The sequence below is a fragment of the Schistocerca serialis genome, chromosome 3 (genome assembly GCF_023864345.2).
Source record: "Schistocerca serialis cubense isolate TAMUIC-IGC-003099 chromosome 3, iqSchSeri2.2, whole genome shotgun sequence".
NCBI classification, from domain to species: domain Eukaryota; kingdom Metazoa; phylum Arthropoda; class Insecta; order Orthoptera; family Acrididae; genus Schistocerca; species Schistocerca serialis.
This window is the reverse complement of record NC_064640.1, coordinates 413,316,024-413,329,665: the sequence shown is the minus strand read 5'-3', so window position 1 is coordinate 413,329,665 and position 13,642 is coordinate 413,316,024. Positions and strand designations below refer to the sequence as shown.

The 13,642-nt window shown below is 38.4% G+C and overlaps 1 protein-coding gene across 1 annotated transcript in view; it reads right to left on the bottom strand.

Moving 5' to 3' along the window:
- The window catches only part of LOC126470287 (leucine-rich melanocyte differentiation-associated protein-like), a 43,354-nt gene extending 35,337 nt beyond the window's left edge, over positions 1–8,017 (bottom strand). The window contains exons 1-2 of the mRNA XM_050098038.1: positions 7,790–8,017; positions 6,580–6,807 (exon numbers count right to left, since the gene is read on the bottom strand). Of these exons, the coding sequence (XP_049953995.1) occupies positions 6,580–6,807; positions 7,790–7,873 (312 nt within the window). The 5' untranslated portion in view covers positions 7,874–8,017. The remainder of the gene's footprint in view (positions 1–6,579; positions 6,808–7,789) is intronic.
- Positions 8,018–13,642: the final 5,625 nt, after the last annotated feature.

Below are 13,642 nucleotides of genomic sequence, written 5' to 3'. Positions count from 1 at the left end.
CCAAACTGGCATGCAACTCATCATCGGTCTGTAAAAGGAGGTCATGGTGGAAGTTGATATCCTGTTATGTGGAGGGGGTGGGGGTTGATAGTAACAGGAATGGAATCCAGCTTGTCACAGGCAAGCAGTGCCTGTGACTGAGCAGGCCCTGCATTTTCAATTAGAAGCTAATGACTTTTTCATTTTCCTTATCACTTCTACTTCCCCAAACCTGTTCTCAAGATGTTCAACAAAGAATAATGGTTTTATGGCCACAAAGGAATCCCTGTTGGTCCAAGAGTAAACAAAGTATTCTGGGGAGTATTTCTCTCCTTGTCTCTTAGCCCTGTGTTCCCCCTATGGCATAGCCAGGAAACATTGTGGGGGTCATATCTCTCTGTATTGTAGGAATTTCTGTTGCCAAACAGTCAGTGGAAGAAAGTTTAAGGCGCTTCATTTGCAAGTCATCTGCCTTGGTTATTGAAGAGAAATAGTAGGTAAAGCTCAACAATGGGGGCCATGTAGTGAAAGATAAAATGGTGTATAAAGTGCCAGAAAAAAGTGTCCCCCCAAATCCAAACATGGCTGGCACACAAAGATCGTGCAATGGCAAGTCAGTGGGGGAAAAAAGAATAGGAGAAGGATAGATTTAAAGCACAAAAGGGAAGTAGTGCTGTCGCAGCTGGGGTCACGTGTTAGTTAAACACGTACTCACAAAATAGATGTGTGCCCTGTTGGAGGTGGTGGGGGGGGGGGGGGGAGGGGGAGGGGGTGAAGGGGTCTGTAAGATGATTCAGCATGGCAATGGACCTAATTAACCAATGGCTGAATACACCACACCATACATTTAAAGACGAGTTAGATAAAAATGTGCTCAACAGTGGTATGTGGATTTTTGAAGCATCATCCCATGACGAAACTGTATGAAAAGAATTAATCATTGATTAAGGAGTACCCACTCAGAAATCTCCATCTGTTGAGAAGTACCATCTGTACAAAGATGTAACAATGAATGAAAAACAAACCACACTGACTTAACATTCATTGGACTATTATGTATGGATCACAAATAGGTATCTAAATGTCCCAGATTCTACAATTGTAACTACATTCTATCAGCTGAAGAGTGGCTTCTACTTCCTCCACATGTGTCCACTTTCACACTCAGAAGATATATGTATAAAAGGGTTAAAATACGCAAAGTGGTGGATAACTGGCATACAAGAAGACTGAGAACTGAAGCTCACAGCATTCTCTGCTATGATTATGTGAGGTTTCAGTTTATGCAAGAGTGCAAAAGTCCACGTAACTCAATGCTTTTGTTTAACTGAATACTGCATATACTGTCCCCAATGTCTTATTTACTTCAGTAAGTGTATGAGAAAAACTTTTTAAGACACTTTACATCAATGATTCACTTTGAAGCTGTCCACACTACTTTCTCCTTTGATGAGACACTAAAGCACCTGCTGATGTCCTGACTACAATGTCAGTTATGCCTTCCTCTTCGTTAACACTACCAGGGCCAGAGTGGCACAAAAAGTATAGATATACTGTTGAATATACTCATTCTCCCCCACCCACCCCCCCACCCACCCCCTCCGTCACCCTCCCTCTCCCTCTCTCCCTCTCCCTCTCCCTCTCTCTCTCTCCCTCCCTCTCTCTCGTGGTGGCAACTGAATAGCTAGAAGTATGTGCAGTTGTATGACATTTTACTCTGGCAGAGGAGAATCTTGCCAGAGAGAGACCGATGAATCCAAATGGTGAAGCTTGTGGAGAACAACAATGAAATGTTTCTGTACAAACTCATGGTTTTGAGTAGGTCCAACTTTAATTTATTTCATGCCAAAAGCAGCAGATAGGCAACAGAAAAGGATTAAGGAGACATACTTTACTGCACAGACCTCAGTATATCCCAATTCATTCAGTGATTTAGATGATTGTTCAACAAAATGCAGTACAGTTACATTAATCGAGTTCTCTCACTGGGTCCTGTGTCACTGTGGTTAGGGAGACAAGATCCGGCTGCAACATTAACAGAGAGAGAGAGAGAGAGAGAGAGAGACAGAGAGAGAGAGAGAGAGAGAGAGAGAGAGAGAGAGAGAGAGTTTAAGCTATGAAGTAATATATCCTCAATACATGTACCAATGAATTGTTTCATTGTTTACAAAAATTTACAAGGCATAGTGTACAAAAATTTGGCTCCGGGACTGGAAAATTACATAAACTATAAAATATGTATGATTTTTCTTGAGTAACTGATATCCCATACATTACCAAGATATTGGGGATGTTGGCTGTGAAGTACGCAGAGAGCATAACTTACAGAATTATTCTGATGGTGTGCATCCCAGAAACTCAAGAGCATACCCCAGAGACAAGATAACATTCCACTCCCATGTACGCCTCAATTATGTCATATGGATTATTGTGGAAACATTACTATAACAAAGCACTGCTTCAAATCACACTACAAGGCACAAAATAAATTATCTTCAGGGTGGCAATCAGGCTAGGATGATTATAATGTCAGGGGCAACTGAAGTTTGCGGTACCATCCATCTGCTTTGACCAGTGACATAACGATGATGTGATGTGCTATGTCATGGTGTCACAGTATATTTTAAATAGACTGTATTTGCAGCAGGTGTGGTTGTAGTATGCACTGGCACTCTCAGGTGTGGGATGCTTATGTTTCCAAATTAGTTGAGAGTGACATTAATGATTCAATGTACTCTGAGTATTTTTTGTGAGAATAATACAGGAGAGTTTGTGGCGGTTGTTAGTGAGTTATTTTGATGTTGGAGGTTATCGGCAATAGGTTAGTTTCAGAATTATTAGTGTGGTGTGTTGTTTATAGTTAGGGATTTAATTTTATATTTCGTTTTTTTATTAGTTATGAATATGACAACCAAGTTCATGAGTATGACACAATGGAGAATATCATGTTGACCACAACTGAATTCCAAAAGTTATTCGGTTTAATTGTTGAGTATACGGAAGATTATGTTTGTGGAGAATATACGAGACTGAACAAAGTTGCTGAATCTCCAACCTGCCAATAGTATACGTGGTGTGTTCAGCAGGACGATGTATGGCATTCTATGTGGAGGAGTTTCTGGCTTGAGAATTCAAAGCTAGCCATTTGGGAGATTGTGTTAATGTCATATTATTTTTGCTATCACCAGACTGCTAGATTTATCTGTCACTGGACATTGTTTGGTAAGTGTGTAATTTTTTCTTTTATTTTTAGTATGTATGGTATGTGAGTTTATGTGCATAAGTGGGTGTTTCTTGTACATCAAAATTGATGTTAATGTAATTTTTTATGAATTTTTCAGCTTTGTTGACAGCCATGAGTAATTATGCTGTATTGTGATTAGTGAATATCATGGAATTTGTTTTACCTAAATTAGATTAGATTAGATTCAGTTTTCGTTCCATAGACCCAAAAAATGAGATGATTCTCGTGGGCATGGAACATGTCAGAACATATAACATTTGAATATAATACTTATTACCCTCTCACCAACTGTCAAGAGATTGTCGAAATAGATGAATACAATGCGGTAAACTGGAACAGCTAATATTTACAGAATTAACACTCTGTCAGAATGAAGAATTGTTATGCACTATTAATAAGTTTATCATGCAAAAAATACCTAATCTTGACTGTTGTGACCAAGTACTGTCAAAACTGAAATCTGACAGACATTTTTACTTAAACTGGCTTACCAGTATCTGATAAGATATTCATCTATAGAGTAGGAGTTGCCCATCAAAAAGTCTTTCAAACTCTATTTAAACCAAGCTTTATCTGAAACCAAGTTTTTAATGGTTGTTGGTAATTTATTGAAAATGTGTGTTCCTGAATATTGGACCCCTTTTCGGACCAAGGTAAGTGATTTTAGGTCTTTATGTAGATTGTTCTTATTCCTAGTACTGATACTATGTATTGAGCTATTGGTTAGAATAAACATATATTACTTGCAACAAATTTCATTAAGGAATAAATATACTGAGAAGCAGTGGTTAGAATACCAAGTTACTTAAAAGGTTTCTACATGATGTTCTTGAATTTACACCACAAATTATTCTTATCACATGCTTTTGCACCCTAAAAACTTTTGCTCGGTTTGATGAGTTACCCCAGAATATAATCCTGTATGACATAATAGGCAAAGTATGCAAGGTTTTTTATATTCATATCTCCTACATCTGACACCATTCTCACTGCAAATACAGACTTGTTTAGACGCTTAAGCAATTCTGTGGTATGCCCTTCCCAACTGAATTTATTATCGAGTTGTAATCCCAGAAATTCAACACTGTCAACCTCTTCGATCTGCATGTCTTCATATGTTATACACATACTGGAAGGAAATCTCTTACAGGTTCTGAACTGCATATAGTGGGTCTTCTGAAAATTTAATGACAGTGAATTAGCTTTAAATCATTTATTAATGTGAGTGAAAATTTGATTAGCAGCTATTTCTAAATCTGTACTTGACTTGCCACTTATTGCAATGTTTGTATCATCTGCAAACAAAACAAACTTAGCATCTGGCAATGTAACAGATGAGAGATCATTAACGTACACAAGAAAAAGCAATGGTCCCAAGATGGAACTATGAGGAACACCACATGTAATTAATTCCCAATCAGATGAAGACTGACTTCTTACTGCACAGGTATTTTGCAACAACACCCTTTGTTTCCTGTTAGATAGACAAGACTCAAACCAGTTCGCAGCATTGCCGGTGACACCATAATATTCTAATTTACTTAAGAGAATGCTGTAGTTCACACAGTCAAAGGCTTTTGACAGGTCACAGAAAATGAAAGTAGCTTCTAATTTATTATCTAATGAATTAAGTGCATTCTTACTGTAAGTGTAAATAGCTTTCTCTACATCAGAACCCTTAAGAAATCCAGACTGTGACTTGGACAATATATTATTTGCAGTCAGATGCTTAAGGAGATGCTTGAACACAAGCTTTTCAAATACTTTTGAGAAAGCCGGCAAAAGTAAGGTTAGGTTTTCAATATTAGTTATATGAGCTCTTGTTTTGTTGCACTGTGGACCTGGTTTTAGCTTATAGATCAAGTGAATTGTTAGATGCTTGATTTGTTGACTTGTATATGGTTTTGTGGTATTGCATATTTTGTTTGATCTATACACATCAAGCAAAATTTCCGGTACCAGGCTTTTGAGCTATGCATCATGAAAATCATCTGAGCAATATAGGCCATGTGAAATCTTTGGAGCTGGGTTTTGAAGCTACATGTGGGTTCATGGGCTTGGTTTGAGCCATATGTGTCAAGTGAAACATTCAGTATCTCTTTTTTTTTCTTTTTGTAGCTTTGTGTGGGTTCTTGGTATTGTGGATTTTGTTTGCGTCATGTAAGTCAAGTAAAATTTCCAATAGCAGTTCTTTTTCGGGTGTTTTTTATTGTAATTTTATGGACTGCTAACAATTTCATTAATTTGACCTTTGCATTCGTGATAGGCTTGACATGTCTTCATTATTATGATAGCCATACATTTTGCTTGTCTTCACTCAAAAACTCCCTAAATCCTGTTGTCCAGTTAGTTTCAAATATTTCTGCAGTTAAATATTTTTCATATTATCTGTATCTGTTCATGTGTGTAATGAGTGACATCATGGTACCCATATTGTACAAGGCTGGATTCATCTGACAGAAGTTTGCAGTCTTTTTTGTGTGTCTTTTGATGAATCAGCACCTCTCCTATTCAGTTTTGTATTTGGTTTACATTACTTGATACAGTTTTGTGTTGGATACAATAAAAATTTATGAGCAGGAAGAGAACAGGATTTGAGAAATATCTTAATTCTTTTTCCTGAACTATTCACAAGTGCCAGAAAATTACAATGATCTCTAGATGTGTACTTTTTTTATCTTTTTCATTTGACCCTTAGATTTCTGTGTGATATGTGTAGGGAGGTGACAACAATTACTTCCTTTATCTCCTTTCAGAAAATCTCCCACTGGTAGCTGACTTTTTCCACACTATGATGTCTCACCTTCATAATGGGATTTATGGAACACAATGTTCAAAATTTCATTTGTCTTGGTACTAAAACAATATTGTAGCACAACTTACAGATTATATGAAATTATGAGAAATTTTAAAGAGTGAGGAACCAAACTAATGGAATACAGTAGCATAATTCTATGTGTTTGTGCTTCTGAACTGATAAATAACAAGAGAGAGCAATAGCTGTTGATGATGATTTTTCGTTTGTGGGGCACTCAACTGCGTGGTCATCAATTTTTACACAGTCCAATCTAGCCACTGTCATGAATGATGATGATAAGGATGAAATGATGAGAACAACACAAACACCCAGTCCCCGGGCAGAGAAAATCCCCAACCCAGCCGGGAATCGAACCCGGGACCCCGTGATCCAGAGGCAGCAATGGTAGCCATTAGACCACAAGCTGCAGACAGCAACAGCTGTGAACATCCGAGTGAACAGCCAAGGCAAATACATGAAAATAATTTAAATTGTAAGAGTTAAATATGTTCTTACGAAATACAGTAAAAAAGTCATCAGATTTTTGGCACAGACTTACATTATTCTTATTGAGGGAAAGTGTATGCAAATGCTGCAAACGTGGCAGGCACAATGTATCTGTTAAATTGTTGTTGTCCAACACCAGTTCTTTCAACAAGGTGAAATGTTCAAGGCCCTGAAGAGTTGAGAGTTGGTTGAAGCTAAGGTCCATATAATGCACACTTGGTGCATACACTTGTATCAATGGAGATGGAATACGCGAGCAGTCTTGACCCACATAGGTTAGCTAGAATAACAAGTAAAGATTAGTGTACATTGAAAACTTGGAAAATCAAAAATAAGCCGTTTCATTCCTTTGCTATTTAAAACATTATACTCTCTGAAATAATTACAGATTTCAACAAGACATGGTACTGAACAAACAATTACAGTATTATAAATAAATGCACATTTGCTTCTCCTATCTGCTGTTATTACATAATCTGTGTGACATAATGGGCAATAAAACTTAAATAAAAAGTAATTAAAGTGATCATGAACCAGAGTGTTGGTTTAAACACTACAGTCTTTACTACATATGCTCTTGCAAAAGGGAAAATGTCTTTCCCTTCCCCATATAAATAGGGTGTACATTTTGAATTACACAGCAAATTATCCATTTTATAGACCTACATAACCACAGGCGAAAATTAAGTTTTGTGGCAAAATAAAACTACAGGAAAAACTGGGTACTCAATCCCGAATGTTTCAATTTGTAGCATGCCACTTCCCATTGTGACATCCACATATAAGGTCAACTTCTCTGTCATACTACTTTATTTTAGGTCTGTCATCATCATATGATGTAAATCTAGTAATAGACTGAAGCCAATACTTAGTGATTATTTCACAAAATGTTAGATGAAACGTTAGGCACAAAAATTCCAAAAATAAATACTGGGAACTGGCATCTGTCGCAGTGCAAAAAAATTTGGTTCCAGAGGATGTATCTTGAGGAAAACACTTTCAAGCTTGCATGTAGTTCTCTTTGATGGTAAAACAGGGCCTTAATTTCTGATACTATCCCTAAATAAAACTAGTAATCAAAATACCGACGTCATTCTCATTTTACATGCACTGTATCGTAGAGTATGTTCTTTTGGCTATTATTAAAAAAATACTTAATGGAAAATTATTCTGTAACACACGAGCTCATAAAATACATTTAAGGAACACCGTCAGCGGCATCCCACACACGTCTACGGCCCTTTAATATCACGGTGTCTCACCTTACTGTTTTCGAAAACTATGGCATTTCGATTCACTTCAGCACATTTACTGTCCTTTTCCAAACACAAATCACTGGTTTTCATGATCGAATTGTATTTATAAATCTACGCAACACTATAAACAAATCACTTCACATTGCAAAGATTATATTTTGTTCGATAAAAATTTTTGACGTTTATCATTTGTTTACAAGTCATGTGAACTGTGATGCAAGGCTTAAAAGGTCCGTGCGCACACAATGATCTGCATGCCCAAATACTTGCGCAAATGCGAGTGCATGCAGTATCTTGCCGCAAAGCTCGTGTGTCGCCATGACAAAGTTTCATCCTCTATTCGTCTACTGGTCTGTCATATGTCCGTCTAAGAAAGAACTTTCAGGAGCAAGTGGCAAACATCTCGCGAAAAATACTTCAGTTTCGGACAAGGTTCGCAACTACGCTTAAAAAGGTGTTAATAATGTGTTAGATGTAGAAAGTACAATGTAAGTGGTCAAGACATTGCCTCCTTAAGCTAGCTCAGTTTTCACATTTTAACTTACACCTTTTGAGTTGTACGGGACGACTGTCGAAATTATTTGCGATTGTACAGTCATGTTCAAAAGTATCCGAACGACCTGAATTTCATTTCGCCTTATTCGCATGCAACCCGCATAACGCAGCTGTCTAGCAGGTCCCCTAATCGCTCCTCAGTACAGTCGTTTGACTGTTGAAAACGGTTCCAACAAGTCACCACTAGAAAACACTGATCTGTATCGCAATAACTCAAGATATAAAGTAATACCACGATACTACAAATATCAGGGAACACCTTATCACAGATAATACTGTCGTTAAGGCTTGTAAGCTCACATTTATTACAGTAAATGACATACCTGAAATGTTAACACTCTCATTATTACGTCAGATAGTTAATGCACGTAGTTAGTTCGTCGTATTCATAATTTCCTCTTCAAAGTAACATACCTTACTTATTATTTAACACAAAATGACCTGAAAATTTAAGTTATTCACTAGCAGCTAGTTGAGAATATGTATGAACTTCAAATGAAACGACGAACCGTCTTGTTCTGCATACGGATTCAAACCCAGGCCAGATTTCGTGACTGACGGAAACTAGCAGTAATTCCTGAGTAGGCATACAGAGAGTGATATACCTCGATTTTAGACAGTATCAGTTAGCAAATATCAGCTTTCAATTACATAACGTAAACCTTTTTAACAGACACAATTCCTACTCAGCATCTATTGTCCCTGTTAACGAACTACGAGAGATATTAAATATTGCTTCTTCACAAGTAACTTACTTGAAATGCCATGAGATAAAGCTTTGTGTTGGATAGGGACTCGAACCCAGAACCTAATCCGTTTGTTACCGATGCACAATCAACTGTGACATATAGGATTTTCTCGGCAATAGCTAGTTGTTTTAACTGAAATGACGAGAAGAAACATTAACTTTTTCCTTCCGAGGACTCCAACCCGGCACCTATCGCTGTTATATTCCACAGAAAATGAACGTTAAATATAGGTTTGTTACACCAGCAGCGACATGTGAGCTTATTTGAACTAGAAATAATACGACGAAGAGTTCAGTGCTGACTGGGAATCGAACACCACACATATCGTTGTTGACTACACGAAACGGAATTTTTCTCTACTAGCGGCTCAGAATAACATCCTTGAACTTACAGTGATCTCGCAAATAGTTCTGTGCCTCACAGTGAGTCAAAAACGTCAGATGTCGTTAGTGTTGACAATGAATGAAAATACATTAAAAAATTAAAATTATTATACACCAACAGATAGGTGTTCTCATGCTAGAGCTTGATAATACATAATGAAAACTTTAGTGCCGGGTCAAGATTCGAACCAACTCACGCGAAATATGTGGAGATGTTCTACATCTACATCTACATCTACATTTATACTCCGCAAGCCACCCAACGGTGTGTGGCGGAGGGCACTTTACGTGCCACTGTCATTACCTCCCTTTCCTGTTCCAGTCGCGCATGGTTCGCAGGAAGAACGACTGTCTGAAAGCCTCCGTGCGCGCTCTAATCTCTCTAATTTTACATTCGTGATCTCCTCGGGAGGTATAAGTAGGGGGAAGCAATATATTCGATACCTCATCCAGAAACGCACCCTCTCGAAACCTGGCGAGCAAGCTACACCGCGATGCAGAGCGCCTCTCTTGCAGAGTCTGCCACTTGAGTTTATTAAACATCTCCGTAACGCTATCACGGCTACCAAATAACCCTGTGACGAAACGCGCCGCTCTTCTTTGGATCTTCTCTATCTCCTCCGTCAAACCGATCTGGTACGGATCCCACACTGATGAGCAATACTCAAGTATAGGTCGAACGAGTGTTTTGTAAGCCACCTCCTTTGTTGATGGACTACATTTTCTTAGCACTCTCCCAATTAATCTCAACCTGGTACCCGCCTTACCAACAATTAATTTTATATGATCATTCCACTTCAAATCGTTCCGTATGCATACTCCCAGATATTTTACAGAAGTTACTGCTACCAGTGTTTGTTCCGCTATCATATAATCATACAATAAAGGATCCTTCTTTCTATGTATTCGCAATACATTACATTTGTCTATGTTAAGGGTCAGTTGCCACTCCCTGCACCAAGTGCCTATCCGCTGCAGATCTTCCTGCATTTCGCTACAATTTTCTAATGCTGCAACTTCTCTGTATACTACAGCATCATCCGCGAAAAGCCGCATGGAACTTCCAACACTATCTACTAGGTCATTTTATATATATTGTGAAAAGCAATGGTCCCATAACACTCCCCTGCGGCACGCCAGAGGTTACTTTAACGTCTGTAGACGTCTCTCCATTGATAACAACATGCTGTGTTCTGTTTGCTAAAAACTCTTCAATCCAGCCACACAGCTGGTCTGATATTCCGTAGGCTCTTACTTTGTGTATCAGGCGACAGTGCGGAACTGTATCGAACGCCTTCCGGAAGTCAAGGAAAATAGCATCTACCTGGGAGCCTGTATTTAATATTTTCTGGGTCTCATGAACAAATACGAGTAAAGCGAGTTGGGTCTCACACGATCGCTGTTTCCGGAATCCATGTTGATTCCTACATAGTAGATAATGGGTTTCCAAAAACGACATGATACTCGAGCAAAAAACATGTTCTAAAATTCTACAACAGATCGACGTCAGAGATATAGGTCTATAGTTTTGCGCATCTGCTCGACGACCCTTCTTGAAGACTGGGACTATCTGTGCTCTTTTCCAATCATTTGGAACCTTCCGTTCCTCTAGAGACTTGCGGTACACGGCTGTTAGAAGGGGGGCAAGTTCTTTCGCGTACTCTGTGTAGAATCGAATTGGTATCCCGTCAGGTCCAGTGGACTTTCCTCTGTTGAGTGATTCCAGTTGCTTTTCTATTCCTTGGACACTTATTTCGATGTCAGCCATTTTTTCGTTTGTGCGAGGATTTAGAGAAGGAACTGCAGTGCGGTCTTCCTCTGTGAAACAGCTTTGGAAAAAGGTGTTTAGTATTTCAGCTTTACGCGTGTCATCCTCTGTTTCAATGCCATCATCATCCCATAGTGTCTGGATATGCTGTTTCGAGCCACTTACTGATTTAACGTAAGACCAGAACTTCCTAAGATTTTTTGTCAAGTCGGTACATAGAATTTTACTTTCAAATTCACTGAACGCTTCACGCATAGTCCTCCTTACGTTAACTTTGACATCGTTTAGCTTCTGTTTGTCTGAGAGGTTTTGGCTGCGTTTAAACTTGGTGTGGAGCTCTCTTTGCTTTCGCAGTAGTTTCCTAACTTTGTTGTTGTACCACGGTGGGTTTTTCCCGTCCCTCACAGTTTTACTCGGCACGTACCTGTCTAAAACGCATTTTACGATTGCCTTGAACTTTTTCCATAAACACTCAACATTGTCAGTGTCAGAACAGAAATTTTCGTTTTGATCTGTTAGGTAGTCTGAAATCTGCCTTCTATTACTCTTGCTAAACAGATAAACCTTCCTCCCTTTTTTTATATTCCTATTAACTTCCATATTCAGGGATGCTGCAACGGCCTTAAGATCACTGATTCCCTGTTCTGTACATCTGCAGTTTTGGAGTTCAGAACCAATTTTATCGACATACAAAAGCTCAAATAAAAGATGGAATAAGTGTCCTGTAACTCTGCATAGCGTTTGTTTCGTCACTAGAAATAAATAACTAGTATAAGAAATGTTACTGGTGATAGTTTCTCTACATGTCGCCACTACTGACTTTATTGTGGTTCAACCTAACGTCTACTTGGTAGAGAAGGAATATCATGTTTAATATGAATTTCAGACCACAATTCCATTATACCTTCTTCACTTGGCGTAGCCAGGAGAGAATAGAATCTGTCTCTCCCTATCAAAAACCATTGGCAGAAGTTGGAATCGAACCCACACCATAAGTAAATGAACCTATTATCAATCCAACAGACCACCAAATCCCTTTTTCTGTGACTCATTTTTCTATCATAACGCCGTTGCGCCACACTGGATGAGAATTTTGACACAAAGGCTCCATGTAGTGGTTTGCAGGAAATTGAGTACATACTTAGTTGACTAAATCGCCATGAACTAGCTGCCTCGGCTACCCAGTGCATACATTCGACTCTATTTTGTAATCATCGAAATAAAATCATGTGACTGTCACCTACACAGAACTGCCAACAAATGTAGGATGCATAAATTTAAATAGGAAGTGTTCCTTTCCACTTGAACTAGTCTATTGCGCTATCTGTTTGTTGAAAACGTCGTGCAGTGCAAAAGAAAAGCTGTAACTGTCTGTCTCTCAGAAGTCTAGATCCGGTCATATGCATTATCTCCCAGCACTGTGGAATGCAGAAGATCTGGAGGAATTGTTGTTGACTTCCGTAACGGCAGTAGCTACATATTAGTTAGTAGCGTAATGGTAAGCGTCGCGCACTGTAGACATTACGTCGCTACTTCGAGTACATTCGCTGCTACATTTTTTAAAACACAGTTCTGCTGTCTGCTGAAGTTATCAATCTAATGGAACTTTGAACATAATTCCCTTCACTTCTCAACCCAGAATAGTCGCATGTGGAAAAGGGCTAACTTCTGCGACATTTTATTCTTTTTACGTTTAATAGACGTATTATTTATGGAGAGAGCGCATCGTGCCAGAATACGTCAGAAAAGTATTTTCTACTTAGATGTCCTGTGGTAGTGGCATTTTATTCTTCTTCAAACCTTGTTTGACAGGTTTAACTCAGAACAAGTTTTCTACATGCATGTAATCAATAAACTGTATGTGCATTGACAGACGGTTATAAATAACATCAGAGAATTCGCATACATCGTCGATAATTAATTTCTCTCTCATGTTTACAATTGTTTTAACAACACTAAAAATTATAAGAAATGAAATAAAACTACCCACGATAACCTTATGATGAAAGTCTGTTTTAATAAAACTGAGTATCTGTACGCATGTGTGCCTCTACTGGCATGAATTAGTAAAATACTACTCACTTAGATTTGGATTGGGTCTGTGTTCAATTGGTATGGTGTTTCATACTCAAGAGGTATGCAAATGTGGCATTTCATAAACAAAGTTATGTATTCCTAGAAACCTAAAATTTTCTTGTCAGCAGCGGAAAGAGGCATTACCTGTTGTGCTGCATTGTAAGTGTTTCACCATTGCACTATGAGCCGAAAGAATTTTCTTGCAATTTCCTTATCAATATTTGATCTGACTACTTGTAGCTCTTTCACAGACGAGATAAGATCTTCACAGTCAGCGAGACTGGAACCGCGAACCATAAAAGAAACTTTTTCGTAGGTCAGCAGGTTA